Source organism: Clarias gariepinus, chromosome 2 (assembly GCF_024256425.1).
Source record: "Clarias gariepinus isolate MV-2021 ecotype Netherlands chromosome 2, CGAR_prim_01v2, whole genome shotgun sequence".
Lineage (NCBI taxonomy): Eukaryota > Metazoa > Chordata > Actinopteri > Siluriformes > Clariidae > Clarias > Clarias gariepinus.
In genome coordinates this window covers 24003193-24018369 of record NC_071101.1, presented here as the reverse complement: position 1 = coordinate 24018369, position 15177 = coordinate 24003193, and the positions used below count along the sequence as shown (strand labels likewise).

The window sequence follows — 15177 nt, the reverse complement described above, 5'->3', positions numbered from 1 at the left end:
TTTTTTTAATGCTGTGTTAGGCTTAGGTTAAGTAACCGCACAGGCAGCAACAACAAAAAAAGTTAAGATTCGACTTATGGATGTGGTAAACTGTTGATTAAACCTCGTTTCGGTTGTTAAATTTCTAGGTAAATAAATATTTAAATGGCTACCTTACAATATCACAAAGGAATTACTGTACATGTCTAATACAGTAGAGTATAATGCTAGAGGTGTTTAAAGCTAGGCTCTAAATGACTGACCTCAGGATTATGGTAAAGAATAGGACTCGCTATTTACAGCCTGCGCATGCGCAGACCGCGCCTTGCAAACATACACGCGCGTGCACTCAAGTGAAGTCAGTCAAGAAGCGCGAGCGGTGCGGAGACCCGTCAACTGTACGACCAGGAACGACCGCGTCTATTAGACTACCGCTTAAAACTACACAGACTGAAAAAGGTAAGAGGAAAAAAAAGTATTGAGAACTTGCGGGGAAGGTTTTCTAAAAGTTTGCGTGCTTTCGAACTTTATTCAGACTGAGTGAGGACATGACATTGTTCTCGCCTAACGTTCAGTGCTAATGATAATCCAGGCGCACAGAAACATTATAGCTCCGCGCGCGCTTAACGTCGCAGATGAAAACGGTAGACTTAATAATGTCGCGTGTTGCGTGGCTCTCCTGAAGTGCCACAATCTCTTGTGCTGTAACTGCCTAAAAAGTAAACACTTACTACATTATCAGCACGTTGCCACATTGATCCAATTGACTTAATACTGGTTAATACTGTACTGGGAAATACCAACTTCTATAGGAAATCATCACCATAAACTTCACCACTGTGCCAAAAGATCACACTTTGTCATATGATTCCTATCATATTGTGTTCAGTTAATTTAATAGATCATACCTATAGTTTTCTATACCTTCCACCATGTTTAATTGGTCAAGTAAGATATCACTTATCATGCTGTCTTTCTTGCACACACAAATAAATAAATAAATAAATAAAGGGGGGGTTTGTTGAAAGTTGAATATTAAAACAGCTATTGATTTTATCCCAGGATTCAACATGTAGAATACAGACTGAACAGTGTGTAGGCTGGAGGTCACTAAGAAAACTGTAGCCAAATTGTGACATCGGGATAAAATTCCAAAAAAGGGTATTCGAGGAACACTCCCACCCTGCTGCTGACATTACAATCAAACATAATGTCATACGGGTCAAAAGAGGAAGATAATCATAAAGATAATCACTCAGACATTAGTTCTAAGACATCACACTTATTCTATGCATGTAAGAGTGAAATAAAAATGAGTGAACTTATAAATAAAAAGGAAAGCATTTAACGAATGTGCAAATAACATTAACGGATGTTTCAGAATAATCATAGACTCTGTGTTTATTTTAATTTCTATAATAATGTAGTTGCAACAAGTATATTAATTTAATATCTTTACAATATTCTGCATGACACATTGGTTTCTTTCCAAAAGCTAACTTTTCTTTTTACAATTTCATAAATTATATGAATTTTTTAATTTAGTCACAGAGAGCCCACTGTTTTTTCCCCCTTTTTACTGCCCTGTTCTCTTCAGACCAATCTTTTTCTGTGTGATTTTCTTTTTTTTTTGACAATATAATATGAACCTAAGACATACACATTTTAAAAATAAAGGCAATGGGATTTCCTCAGGTAACATGATATGTGAGGTTCCACCCCTCTGATGGGATGGAATGCAGGTAACGTGCTGAAACGTGTGCATGTCACATGAGTATGCTATATGTGCTTATTAGCGCTGTCAGAAATACATCAGAACGGATATGAACACATATTTCCTACAGCATCTCTGGTGTTACACTGACTTGGAGAACTCTGGAACTGCAGGCCTGTTTGTGCAATCAGATTTTATGAAGATTTAATCATCATCAATGAGGACACTGAGCATGGCTGTGTTCAACCAGCAGAAAGTGGAGGATTTTTATGAAATTGGAGAGGAGCTTGGTAGGTGAGTAATATGATCTTTTTGTTTGTTTGTTTTTTATCACGCCAAACTGCTTTATCATGACTCAAGTGTAAGGTTTACTGTTAAAAGCATCAATTGTATTGCAGGCGTTATTTTTATAGCCTTCGAGTGTTTTTTTTTTTCAAAGGACCTGGCTCAACAATGTTTAATGCAGCTGGTGAAGGGAACATCTGCATTGGGTAGTTTGAATAAGCGCAGTCATAGTTTGAATACGTTGGGGAGTTAATTTAGGAACACCGTCATACCCAGCCAATTAGAGAGTCATGAAAGACTTAATTTCCTTTTCCACTTCTCTTTCACTTCTTTTTTTTCTTCTCTGTTCTAAAGAACACTCCCCACACAAAGGTGCCCCAACAGGCAAGGCCAGCTCTCAGTGCACAAATCCTGGTCACCAACTGTGAAAACATTTCATCTTTTCATCAGGTAGTAGTTATAAATCTATCCAGAAAGGAAAAGGGGTTATAATGTTGAATTGGTTGTTAGCTTTCAGGAAAGGTGTGGCCATACACCCAGCTGGGTGTCCTTTCTCACTGGCATCTTGAATGAAGAGTCTATGAAAAGATGACGGTGCTATTATTTTTGCTTAAATCTATTTCAGGATTAGGACTGGCTACCAAGCTAAATCTGATCATTTTAAAATCATAATAGGCAAAACAGTATAAGCTTTCTGCTTTTATTCAAGTAGATTGATTGCTGAGGAAGCATTAAGCATGAGGAGCCATGCCCTGTGGCCTTGCTAGGTGTTATCATTGTGAATATATAAGAAAAAACACCATCTGGCTCACTCAATGCTCTGTCTCTCAGTTGACATTGCAATTTATGCGACACACCTTGGCTTAGAGAGAGAGGGATTGTAAACGCACTGCATTGCAACTCTAGCCAGGGTAGAGAGACATCTAGTTTTGAATAAGCATCTGCAGTTTCCTTGGATTTTCTTCATAATTCAGTCATAGCCAGTTCTCACCCTGTCTATCAACCGAAGAATAAGAAGAGCAAAAAGAATTCCCTGAGACATATAGGACAGCATAACATTTTCAGAGAAAAGCTCTGCCTGTTTGATAACCATGTATAATCAAAAATGGCTAGTGCTATGACTAATGTAGGAGTGCAAGTATTCCACCTCCCAAACACTGACAGTACAGCCCGTTTTGCTCCCTAGCACTGCTGGCATCATCAGGCATTCAAAGGTGCGATCTCTGGATTATAGGACGCTTATAACAGTTACAGTAGATGATATATCTGCTTTCAGATCAGCACCAAATAGAAAAGTTTTTTATAGTTTTGCATTACCAGTGTTAGTAGGTGTGTTTATCTTTCAAAGTGGGCTGTATTAGTAATCACCACTCTGTGGAATGATTTCTATAACACAGAATGAATGAATAGATGTTTAGCAGCATGTAACTTTTAATCAGGCTGTAAAATTCCGTTCGGTTCTGGTCAGACGTAGTGGAAATATTATTGTGCACATACACTCATCACCTAAAACGGAAGAGGAAACATTGTGGTTTCACACAAATGTCTGTGATCTGTGAAAGTCAAGCAGCTGTATTTTTTGACACTCAAACATGATAGAGAAGTGCATCAGAGAAATGAAAGAATTAAAAAACTAGACAAAGGTAGTTAGCCATACCATGGACACTTTCAATCTTACATTACGTTCCACGTGCCAGTTCCTGAACACGTCATTCAAGAAACCTTTTAAGTGTTCACTGTGGAGAAAAAGTACACCAATCCTCCATGATGCTGTATACTCTGCTGTGGTGGGCCGCACTCTGTAGGTCGGTCCTTCCATGAAGCACTGCATTTGCAACCAGAAAATGTCACATTGTTTCATAGGACAGTTGCTATGACCCTCTCAGCATAAAGTAAGTTTTTTGTATGAGCAACACGTCCATCGATCACTTTTTTATTAAAGGAATCATGCAGTTATCAAATCGTGGCAGCAGGGCTGTGAATACGCTCATGCAGATACAGGTGTGTGAATGACCGAATGGTCCCTTTAAAGAAATCATGTGATATGACCATGATGCGTATAATGAAAAAATAAGGGAAGAAAGCTGATCTCAGTGACTGTGATCTTGATATGGTTGTTGGTGGCGGGCAGGTTCTTTTAAGTATGTTAGAAATGCCTGATCTTACAACAGTCTCTAGATTTTAGACAGAATGGTGTGAAAAACATAACTTTTGAGGGCAAAACCGTCTTATTGAGGAAGAGGTCAGAAGGTGATCAGACTAGCTCAAGCTGACAGGCAATCAATGGTAAGCTGTTCTTTACAACTTTGAAAAAAAGAAAAGGATCTCGGAATGTGTAGTCTTGTTGTTTACTGATGGTAAAATGAAAAAAAAAGCAACTCATGGCTAAAAAGTGTGGCTAAACTGTTAGAGGAAGTGAGATTAAAGAGAGATATGCATTACTGCACCTCGATACCTCGATCTTCAGGATTTAGATACAGTACGGTGCAGAAATTTTGAGTCACCCCTAATTTCTACATATTAAATTAAATTAAATGAAGTAGATTAAATTAAAGAAAAGGGAACAAATGTTTCACTGCGACGGACTTCAAATTGCCTAAAGGTACAGTTTAAAAAGGCTGGTTGTTTATGTACGTCTGTGAAGTTTATGTAACAATCACTTAGCATTCAGCATCACCACTATATAAACCACCAGCCTGATCATCATCATTCAATGTGTGCCCCTGTTTCCTACCGGTTCATGCCTTAAGTTAGATGTTTTTAGACTTGAATGATTCATAGGGCACTGTGTGGCTTAACACACAAAGATGTTCCTCTGAAACTGGTCAGGTACAGTGTCTGGACAGAAAATCAGAGCCAAAAATGTCCTTCGGGACAATTATGAGAAAGCCTGCCTGTGTGGTCACAAAATATGAAGAACTAAGAGGTGACTGAAGACTTGTGCACAGTAGTGTGTCTTCAGACAGAGTATCAGTCTCTATGACATTGTTTCTCGTTTTCAGTCCTCATTAAACCCAGGTTTACACAAAGCACATTCTCTCTGTCTCAAATGTTCTTGCCTTAGCAAGCTTTAAAATTTCCTAATTACATTCGCAATGTGAATCAAAATAAATCTTACAATGTTGATGATAAATAAATAAATAAATAAATAAACAAATACCATATCTTATGTTAGTAAAAATAACTGAAAGATTTTCTTACTGTTTATGACTGTTCCAGAAACGTACTATATTGTATACACTCTAATACTGTAAATATGTTGTGTTAAGTTTATAAACTGGTGTGATCGGCAGATTAATACAGAACCTTTTCTTTTTGTTTGAGCTTAGTAAGTGTTTATTTTTTTGGTCTATAAATGTCATTCTTGTATGTAAAAGCATTAAGCTGTGCTGAGATGAAGTAGGGACACAGAATGGATAGGATATGAAACAGCTGCAGAAAGTGGTGAGTGAAGTGAAGTACATTTGCATGGGAGGGATAATGAACTGTGTGGGCTTTTTGACCCCTGCTGAAAAGATTAGTGTTTCAGCGGAGGTGACAGCCAGAGTGAAGCGTTCTTCTGAGCATGACTTTCTCAACTTGACATAAGAGCACTTTGTTATTTTTGCTTCATAATTGCAAGGGAGGAAGCTAAGTGTTGTCATCATTCATGCAGTGTGTTGTGCAGGACTCCCTTTGTTGTCATATATAGTGGAGTTTAGGGGAAAAGTCTGAGATCACATTGAAATAAATAAAAAGGTTTTAGAGATGTGAACTATTTAAAATAAAGTAAATGCTAAGTAAATATCATGAATTGCTAATTTACAGTGTTTTACACCAATTCCAGTTTTCTATTTAAATGTAAACAGATGTATGTAATTGACCATATGTTAACTGGCTTGTCCAAAAGGACATATTTGCTTATGGCTAATCTGTTTTAATAAAAGATGCATTCAGATTACTATGTTATGAATTTAAATCTAAAATGGATTAAAAAAAACTTCCCTGGAGTCCATGCCAGCTTGAGGGCACACTGTCATTAAAACTAAATAAATTTAATGAATAAATGATATCTTACATACTAATGAAATGTAAAGTTCATGTAAATATTAAGTTCCAGTTTTTAACTCGACTTCTTGTCAAAATTATAATGTTTAGTGAAAATTGTATTCAAAATGAATGTAAAATAGAATATTAGCATTTTTGTGCGCAGACTTTTGGACCCCACTACAGTTTCACTTCTGTTCCTTTACACACACACCCACAATTTACTGGCTATTTTAGTTAATCTTCATAACCTTACTGCCATGGGTTGCCTTGAGCAGGAGGTTAAAGTTAAATGTTATGTGTAAATATTGGGATGGCACCACTGACTCAAGCAAACAGCCTTGACATGATTCACAAACAGCAGCTGCTGGGAGTGGAAAGTCTAGTGAGACTGAAAGCTGCAGGCGGCTTTAGAGCAAAGTCAGCTGGTATGCTTGCTATGGAAGGATTCTTTCACCAGCCTCCGTCTCAACATTGCCTCCAACAAAATGCTTCTGTTAGGTTTGGTGTCCTCCTGGAAGAGTTTAGGTGTTGATGTCAGGGTCACTGAAGTAACTGAAGTATTCTAAGCTGAAATTGGGTGATTTAATTGCAAAGGATTTTATAAGGTATTGAGGGTGTGTAGCTGCTTCCATAAACTTTGAGGCATTTCTCAGACAAGCCTGCAAAGACTCATTATATTTTTTTATTGCTCTCCTTATAACCATGTTTTCTGTTTCAGATTTTTTCTATTACAGTATATCCTTTCTTTGTCACTTCACACAAATCAACCTACTCCATTTTTCCAGGTGTTGAGGTGCGAAGTCAAGTTCGATAGGCAGAATGTGTAACATGACGTCTCTGGGGGTCATAAAAGATGCATAAAACATTTTAGATGGTCAGTGACTAAGACCCTTATGTTTTCCCAAGACACTATTTTGGAAGACTAGCCGTACAGCTTTACATGTCAGCCCACCATGTATTGATTAGCGGTACAGTCCGTGTGTACACGTGTGGGTGTGTTTATCCTCTCTTGACCATATGCATCTATCTGAAGACTTTTTGTTACTCTAATCTAAAAAGTGAACATATTTGTGAACAGCGATTTCATAATCCAGTGACCGGGTGGGTATATTGTCAATTTGCCAAGGATTCTAATTTGTAATTATTCAAAGAATGTCAACTTTTTGAAATCTGGTTGTAACTAGGCTTAATGGTGTAGAAAGTCTCTGAAACACGATAGCACTGTATGTTATAGCAAATACAGTATAAACAGTCAAGGGTGCATTAATGTCTTTTTAAGAGGATCAATTTTGGTATGTGGATAATACTGGACTGAATATGTCTTAACTTGCATTAAATAATGAAATACATGTAGTAGGGCTGCAACTAACGATTATTTTGGTAATCGATTAGTTGGGCGATTAATTTTTCTTCGATTAATCGGATAAAACCTAAACACTTCTTTAATTTAATGTTTTGCTTATAACTATAAAAGCATAAATCAGGTTATTATTTATGCATAAAAATAAACTTTAAAAAATGCAAAAGCCACATATAGAGTTTAATGATCTTTAATTTTGACATTTTAAACCTTAAATGAAATGTAGTATAGAATATACAGTAAAAATACACTGACATATCAGTTGTTAAGATATAAACAGCTAAAATAATGTTATTTTTTTGTTCTATAATAAAATGATGTGTGCATAAGTAAAACCACAGTAAATTACGTTTGTTACAAGTTAACTTTGTAGTGGACTATAAAAAAAACTGTAGAAATGCATAAAGCTAATAGTCACAAATGTACTGTTATTTGCAATCACTGAAAACCACAACAATCACTAAATGTAATATTCTACTGTTATTCGCACCGTGTAATTTAAGCTAATCTAAAGTAGCGCCATTTAACTAATCACTATTGCTCATGAGGTGATTTCGCAATGTGATGCTAGTGAGTAGCACGTGAACAGATCTAGCGCGACTGTCCCGAAGTTAGCAAACAGTTTAAACAAAAGCACTTAAACTATACAACTACTTACACGATGGAGATACAGTTTTTACTGACCCTGCCGACGTTTCGCCATCCATAACACCAACACATTTTCTTTTTAAGTGTTCGTGCAGGACATGCCATGAAAGTTCGGTCTTGCATAGCTTGCAGGTTACCGTCTTCTTAGAGGCATTTAATGTAAATCGCTGCCATACCTTGGAGGACTCGGGGCGCGCGCTTTTTCCTGCAGACGCTTCTGTAACCTCCATTGCGCGAGCGGCTGTGTATCTGTGTGTATTTGTGCATCTTGTGGTCGTGCTCCTGAGTGACGTGAGCAGCCCAACTAATCGATAACGGCATTCGTTGACAACGAATTTCATTATCGATAATTATTGATTTTATCGATTAGTTGTTGCAGCCCTAACATGTAGCCTTATTGGAGGCTACATGCGTTATTCTTTTTATTCCATTCTTATTATTTTATATACAGTACATAATAAAGAGTGTTGGGGGTTACGCGTTACAATTACTTGGATAAAAGGTACTTGGATTAATTTTTTATGTAACGAGAAATCTAACGCCTTATGTCCGCCATTTAAGTACTCAGTTATTTAGTTATATTTGCAAATATGTAATCCGTGAGCCAGACAACAGTGATTCTGTTTGTGTGTGAAAGTGGGCTATTTTATTTGTTGCTGATTTTTCGGCTGCTTTTAGTGTTATGCACTAAAGTGCCCTCCTGCCATGAATTGGTTACCGTATTTGGTTTCCAAGCTCTAAAGGTATGTATTTTAAAAGAATATGAATTTTAAAAGCACAAGTTCTTTTAAAAACATAATAGTTCAGTTCTGTGTTTTTAAATAATTTATATATGTGTTTAAAAAGCCTTTCGCTTTTAATTGAGTGTGTGTTTAAGTTTGTGATTTACCTGTAGTGCCATAACTTGAAGCCCCTGTGGGAATATGTACTAGAATACCCACTTTTAAACTTTATGTAAGGCTGTACAATAAAAGATGCAGCGAAAGATGTAGATGGTGCATTGTGTCTGTTATTCCTGCTGTTAGTGATTTACAGATTAGGGCTTGACTAAAACAAGATGTACTAGGATTCACAAAGGAGTTTTTATTTTCTGCAATGGAAAAGTACTCTAACTCTTTACTTTTATCAAAAAGTAATGTTGTAGCGTAATTGATTACTTTTTACTGACAGTAATTTTTAAAAAAGTAACGTCCCCCAACACTGATAATAAAAGAACTGAAACCAATAGTATAGTCTATGCTCGACTAAAGAGCAAAACATTTCTATTTCTTAACCAACATTAAGGGGCACTTTAGATAAGCATTAAGAAATGTGAAAAGTGCGACTGTCCTACTCTACTCACTCGTCATAATGTTCAACTCATACCATGAAACAAAGCTGCATCAATGAATGACAAATAGAACCACTGCACTGAATATTTGAAAATGAACACTGACTTAATGCATTTGCAAGATGCCCCATTAGGATGCGTATGAAACTAATGCTTAACACCCAATGAACACCATTTCACAAGCATCCTGATAGGGCATCCTGCAATTGTGTTTGTCAGGCGTTTCTTTATACATATTAAAATGTCTGCATTTTAAGAGACAGTCTTTTCCTCTTATCATTCAGAATTTGTGCAGCCATGCTACTGTAAATACCTGTTCACTGTCAGCCCGCATGTACTGAGCAGTAAATTAAACCAAGGCTGAATTAGCCAGAGCTGGGAACCACTCTTTATTTCTGTCTTCATTATTATTTTTGTGATAATGGTTTTAGCCTCTTTACATCTAGGCTCAAGCTTTTTGAAAAATTTTTTTAGGTCAGGGCGATACTGACAATAAGTTATCACGATATATTGTTTAATTTCATTCGGTATCTGTAATTATTGAAAATTTTTATAACTATCTATTTATAAATAAAGACCAGTAGAAAGTTTTTTAGAATTTAACCACTTGCTGGTGCATCAGCCAGGTTTTGCGCAATAAATTCATCCGGGTGGTCTTCGAGAAAATGGGATTCCAGAATGTACACTTAAGCTGATGTATGGGTCACACTTGTGGCTTGTCCGGACGGCAGCTCGCTCTCCACTGCTTTCTTACCCTCCCAATAAGGTGCTTAAATTTTAGTCTTTGTAAAATACTTGCTGCCCAGAACAAGATAGCGGGGAGCAACCACATTAAGAAGTCTTTTAATGCCTGACTTCTCTACCATGCTAAGTGGTAGCATTTCTTTTGCAATGTAGTACACGATCACATGGGTTATATCATTGTATTGCTAGGAGGATTTTTTGTAAGGCATTGTTGTAGCTCTCCATCATTGACTGCTTGTGGGCTGTTTGTTGAGCTGAGGTAGAGTGATGACATGTTACAAATTCCAAAGGGTGGAAGTGGTTAGGATGATGAAATAAATTGCTTGTGTTTCCGTACTTGGCTTTTGCTTGTCAACAGATGTTTCCCCACATCGTTTGCTTTAGACAAATCTTTGCATGTTGCAAATTTTATATACAGTAAAACCTTGGATAGTTAGAAACGTTGTGTGTGGGTGTTTTACAAGATGAGCAAAAATATAAAATAAATTTTAACTCTGTAAATGAGCGAGGTCTTGAAATACGAGCAGTATTGTGGGTAATCGTCTCCCTTGCTGGGTCTCAGTGCGTGACCACGTGTGAGTGCTCGTAATGCATTTTTTAATTTATATGAATATTGTTGGGTTGTCGAATGAATCATCTAAGTTTCCATAATTTCTTATGGGGAAATTCTTTGATATACAAGCATGCTTTCCGAATAAATTATGTTTGCAATCCATGGTTTAACTGTACTTGAGACTTCAAACATTACCGGTGGTGGCATGTTGATTTGGCTGTTGACTTATTTTGCAGTATTTTGCATCATCACAATAAAATCAGTTTATGTGATCGGATTGTTAAGAGACAACTGATCTGTAAAAATTAGGTGATTATCAGTTGATTCCAATCTATGGCCAATCAGAGCACTGATTAGAAAATCTGTTATGAATCTGATGAACCCTCTAGGAGAAATATTTTCGTTAACCAGTATTGTAACAGTGTCCATAGGTAAAATCGCTATATAAATAAAATTTTATTGAAAGTAAGAAAAAGTTTAACAATGAATTAGTGTGATTATGTGTGATATGTAATTTGTACTGTATGTTATTGTGCCCCAAGTCACAATAAATCTCAAAAGTTTAAAAACACCTTATAACTACAGTACATGTTTTTTTCTTTTATTTATTTGTACATTGTAAAACAATGCTAAAGGCATCCAAAATATGCAATAATCTTCTTTAAACAGTTGATTTTGAGATGTGTCTGCTACTTATGCTCTGTAAAGCCTTAATAATGGCTCTAATCTGAGGTACTTAAATACTGAGTTAAATTGTAAGATGATTTTTTTTAACTCTAAACCACCTCTGCAGCAGAACTGTTTTTGGTATTTAATCACTTAATGCCATTTAAGCCATCTGTTATTTCATAGTTTAGAAATCTTCAGAATTGTTCTAAATGGTAAAAATATAAACCGTATGTGTTAAATTATGACACACTTTTATTTTAAGCATCATCAAATTCACGATTTGTTACCTCATAATGGCAACATCATTCCAGATACAAGGAAGAAATCATATATTTTATATTAGCATTTTAAACATCTTATTATACTGACCCTCTTTGGTTTAAAACTTCTAAAGCTGATATTACTCCCTATAGGTGTCACGATCTGGGTGTATCGGCAGGTGTTGACGCCGTGGGCGGAAGGAGCAGGCATAGAGGCAGAGGGGTGGTGTAATCAAAAAAGAGTCTTTTTAATAATAATTAAACAAAATATAAATAAAGATACAAACAAAGAAACAAACAAACTTAAACGATACTTAACTTTGTGCTGACAGGGGCTCTCTGGTAAGACACAGACAGGGCAAGACACATAACACGCCCTGCGGCGAGACACATAACACGCCCTGCGGCGAGACACATAACACGCCCTGCGGCGAGACACATAACACGCCCTGCGGCGAGACACATAACACGCCCTGCGGCGAGACACATAACACGCCCTGCGGCGAGACACATAACACGCCCTGCGGCGAGACACATAACACGCCCTGCGGCGAGACACATAACACGCCCTGCGGCGAGACACATAACACGCCCTGCGGCGAGACACATAACACGCCCTGCGGCGAGACACATAACACGCCCTGCGGCGAGACACATAACACGCCCTGCGGCGAGACACATAACAGGGGGACAAACACAACAGGACATAAACGAGGTGTGGAGCTGAAACGAGACACTAGGGAGAACGGGAGACACTAGAGACACTGGAGACACTGGAGACACTGGAGACCCTAGAGACACAGGAGACACAGGAGACACAGGAGACACAGGAGACACAGGAGAGGACAGGACAAGGGCTAAAGACATGGCAATCAGCTAGGCATGGCTTCTAGCTAAACATGGTTAAGCATTGCTTAACCATGGCAGTTAGCTACACATACACCTAGCTAAGCATGTCTTCAGCCCCAACATGCACTAAGCTATACTTACCTACTAGCTTAAACACACTAGGGAATAGGGGCACAGAAACACAGACAAAGACTACCCAGTGGCTAGGCGAGGCAGCCCTCCAAGGCTAAGCGAGGCAGCACTCACAAGCTAGTCGTTACTCCAAAGCCCGGAGGGACCGCACTCTAAACCTAGGCACACTGGGACGCTAGGGGGAGAGGAAACACAGACAAGGGATACCCAGTGGCTAGGCTAGGGGGCCCTCACAGGCTAGGCTAGGGGACCATCAAAGGCTAGGCTAGGGGACCATCATATGCTAGGCTAGGGGACCATCATAGGCTAGGCTAGGGGACCATCCAAGGCTAGGCTAGGGGACCATCATAGGCTAGGCTAGGGGACCATCATAGGCTAAGCTAGGGGACCAGCAAAGGCTAGGCTCAGGACACATCAAAGGCTAGGCTGAGGACACATCAAAGGCTAGGCTCAGGACACATCAAAGGCTAGGTTCAGGAAACATCAAAGGCTAGGCTGAGGACACATCAAAGGCTAGGCTAGGGGACACCTAAAGGCTAGGCTCACTGGGCAACTCGGGGGAGAGGAAACACAGGATAGCTAGAGACACAAAGGGGTTATGGCTAGAAGCATGCTAGTTACTGTAACACCATATAGATCTTAGCTAAGCACGCTCCTAGCCACACACACACCTAACTACTTACCTGCTCTAGCTAACCACAAGAACACAGGAGGACAGGACTGAATCAGCTCCACTAACACAGACACACAAAACATACACAGAGACATTGCCGGTAAAAGAGCCCAAGTCAACACAACTAAAATCAAAACACAAACTAAACATATAACTAAACAGAACAAAAAGCCCACACATGTGACAGTGGTAATACCCAAAAAATGCTCGACCCAGTTTCCCAGTCTAAACAGCTATTTATAGATTAATTGATGGCTACCTCGGTTCAGGTGTGCACTGCATCACCTGACCGAGGTGCCTGCTGGGAAACTGAGTCGGCCAACAAAAACTACAAAATAAAAACAGTGACCTCTAGTGGAGGACCCTTACAGTACCCCCCCCCTTAAACCGCTCCTCCGGAGCGCTATTGGTGGTCCCAAGGCACTTCCCTGGTGTCCCTTCACCCGACGGGCTAGCTCCCATAGTCAACTGTGTGGCGGAGGCAGCACCGGATCGCTGTTGTAGGCCGGGCGGAGGGGGCAGCACTGTATCGCTCTGAGAAGTAGAGCCCCTGAAGACAGTGCTGTGTTGTCCCCCAATCCGGGCGGCCGATGCAGTACTGGCTTTTCCTCCGCCGTGCAGTGGTGGGTGCCCGACATCGAAGCCGGGTGCTGGACGCTGTGCTGGGGTGTCGCTCCGAAGGCGGCGAGCCTTGAATAAGGGCTACTGGACGAAGGTGGGGACCTCCACATGAGGCCTGCTGGTGTTGCTGGGACCTCCCCGTGAGGCGCTCGACGACGCTGCAGCCGGGACCTCCCCGTGAGGCGCTCGACGACGCTGCAGCCGGGACCTCCCCGTGAGGCGCTCGACGACGCTGCAGCCGGGACCTCCCCGTGAGGCGCTCGACGACGCTGCAGCCGGGACCTCCCCGTGAGGCGCTCGACGACGCTGCAGCCGGGACCTCCCCGTGAGGCGCTCGACGACGCTGCAGCCGGGACCTCCCCGTGAGGCGCTCGACGACGCTGCAGCCGGGACCTCCCCGTGAGGCGCTCGACGACGCTGCAGCCGGGACCTCCCCGTGAGGCGCTCGACGACGCTGCAGCCGGGACCTCCCCGTGAGGCGCTCGACGACGCTGCAGCCGGGACCTCCCCGTGAGGCGCTCGACGACGCTGCAGCCGGGACCTCCCCGTGAGGCCGAAGGGTGCTGCAGCCGGGACCTCCACGTGAGGCCGAAGGGTGCTGCAGCCGGGACCTCCACGTGAGGCCGAAGGGTGCTGCAGCCGGGACCTCCACGTGAGGCCGAAGGGTGCTGCAGCTGTGGCCTCCACGTGAGGCCGAAGGGTGCTGCAGCCGTGGCCTCCACGTGAGGCTGAAGGGTGCTGCAGCTGTGGCCTCCACGTGAGGCTGAAGGGTGCTGCAGCTGTGGCCTCCACGTGAGGCTGAAGGGTGCTGCAGCTGTGGCCTCCACGTGAGGCTGAAGGGTCTAAAGTCCCAGCCCCCTCTGCTATGCCTTGGGTGGTCGAGCATTCTGTCACGATCTGGGTGTATCGGCAGGTGTTGACGCCGTGGGCGGAAGGAGCAGGCATAGAGGCAGAGGGGTGGTGTAATCAAAAAAGAGTCTTTTTAATAATAATTAAACAAAATATAAATAAAGATACAAACAAAGAAACAAACAAACTTAAACGATACTTAACTTTGTGCTGACAGGGGCTCTCTGGTAAGACACAGACAGGGCAAGACACATAACACGCCCTGCGGCGAGACACATAACACGCCCTGCGGCGAGACACATAACACGCCCTGCGGCGAGACACATAACACGCCCTGCGGCGAGACACATAACACGCCCTGCGGCGAGACACATAACACGCCCTGCGGCGAGACACATAACACGCCCTGCGGCGAGACACATAACACGCCCTGCGGCGAGACACATAACACGCCCTGCGGCGAGACACATAACACGCCCTGC

At 41.1% G+C, this 15177-nt stretch overlaps 1 protein-coding gene across 1 annotated transcript in view; it reads left to right on the top strand.

Moving 5' to 3' along the window:
* Window positions 1–311: 311 nt before the first annotated feature.
* dapk2b (death-associated protein kinase 2b) overlaps window positions 312–15177 on the top strand; it is a 31905-nt gene continuing 17039 nt past the window's right edge. Inside the window, exons 1-2 of the mRNA XM_053477109.1 lie at window positions 312–438; window positions 1824–1987. Of these exons, the coding sequence (XP_053333084.1) occupies window positions 1911–1987 (77 nt within the window). The 5' untranslated portion in view covers window positions 312–438; window positions 1824–1910. The remainder of the gene's footprint in view (window positions 439–1823; window positions 1988–15177) is intronic.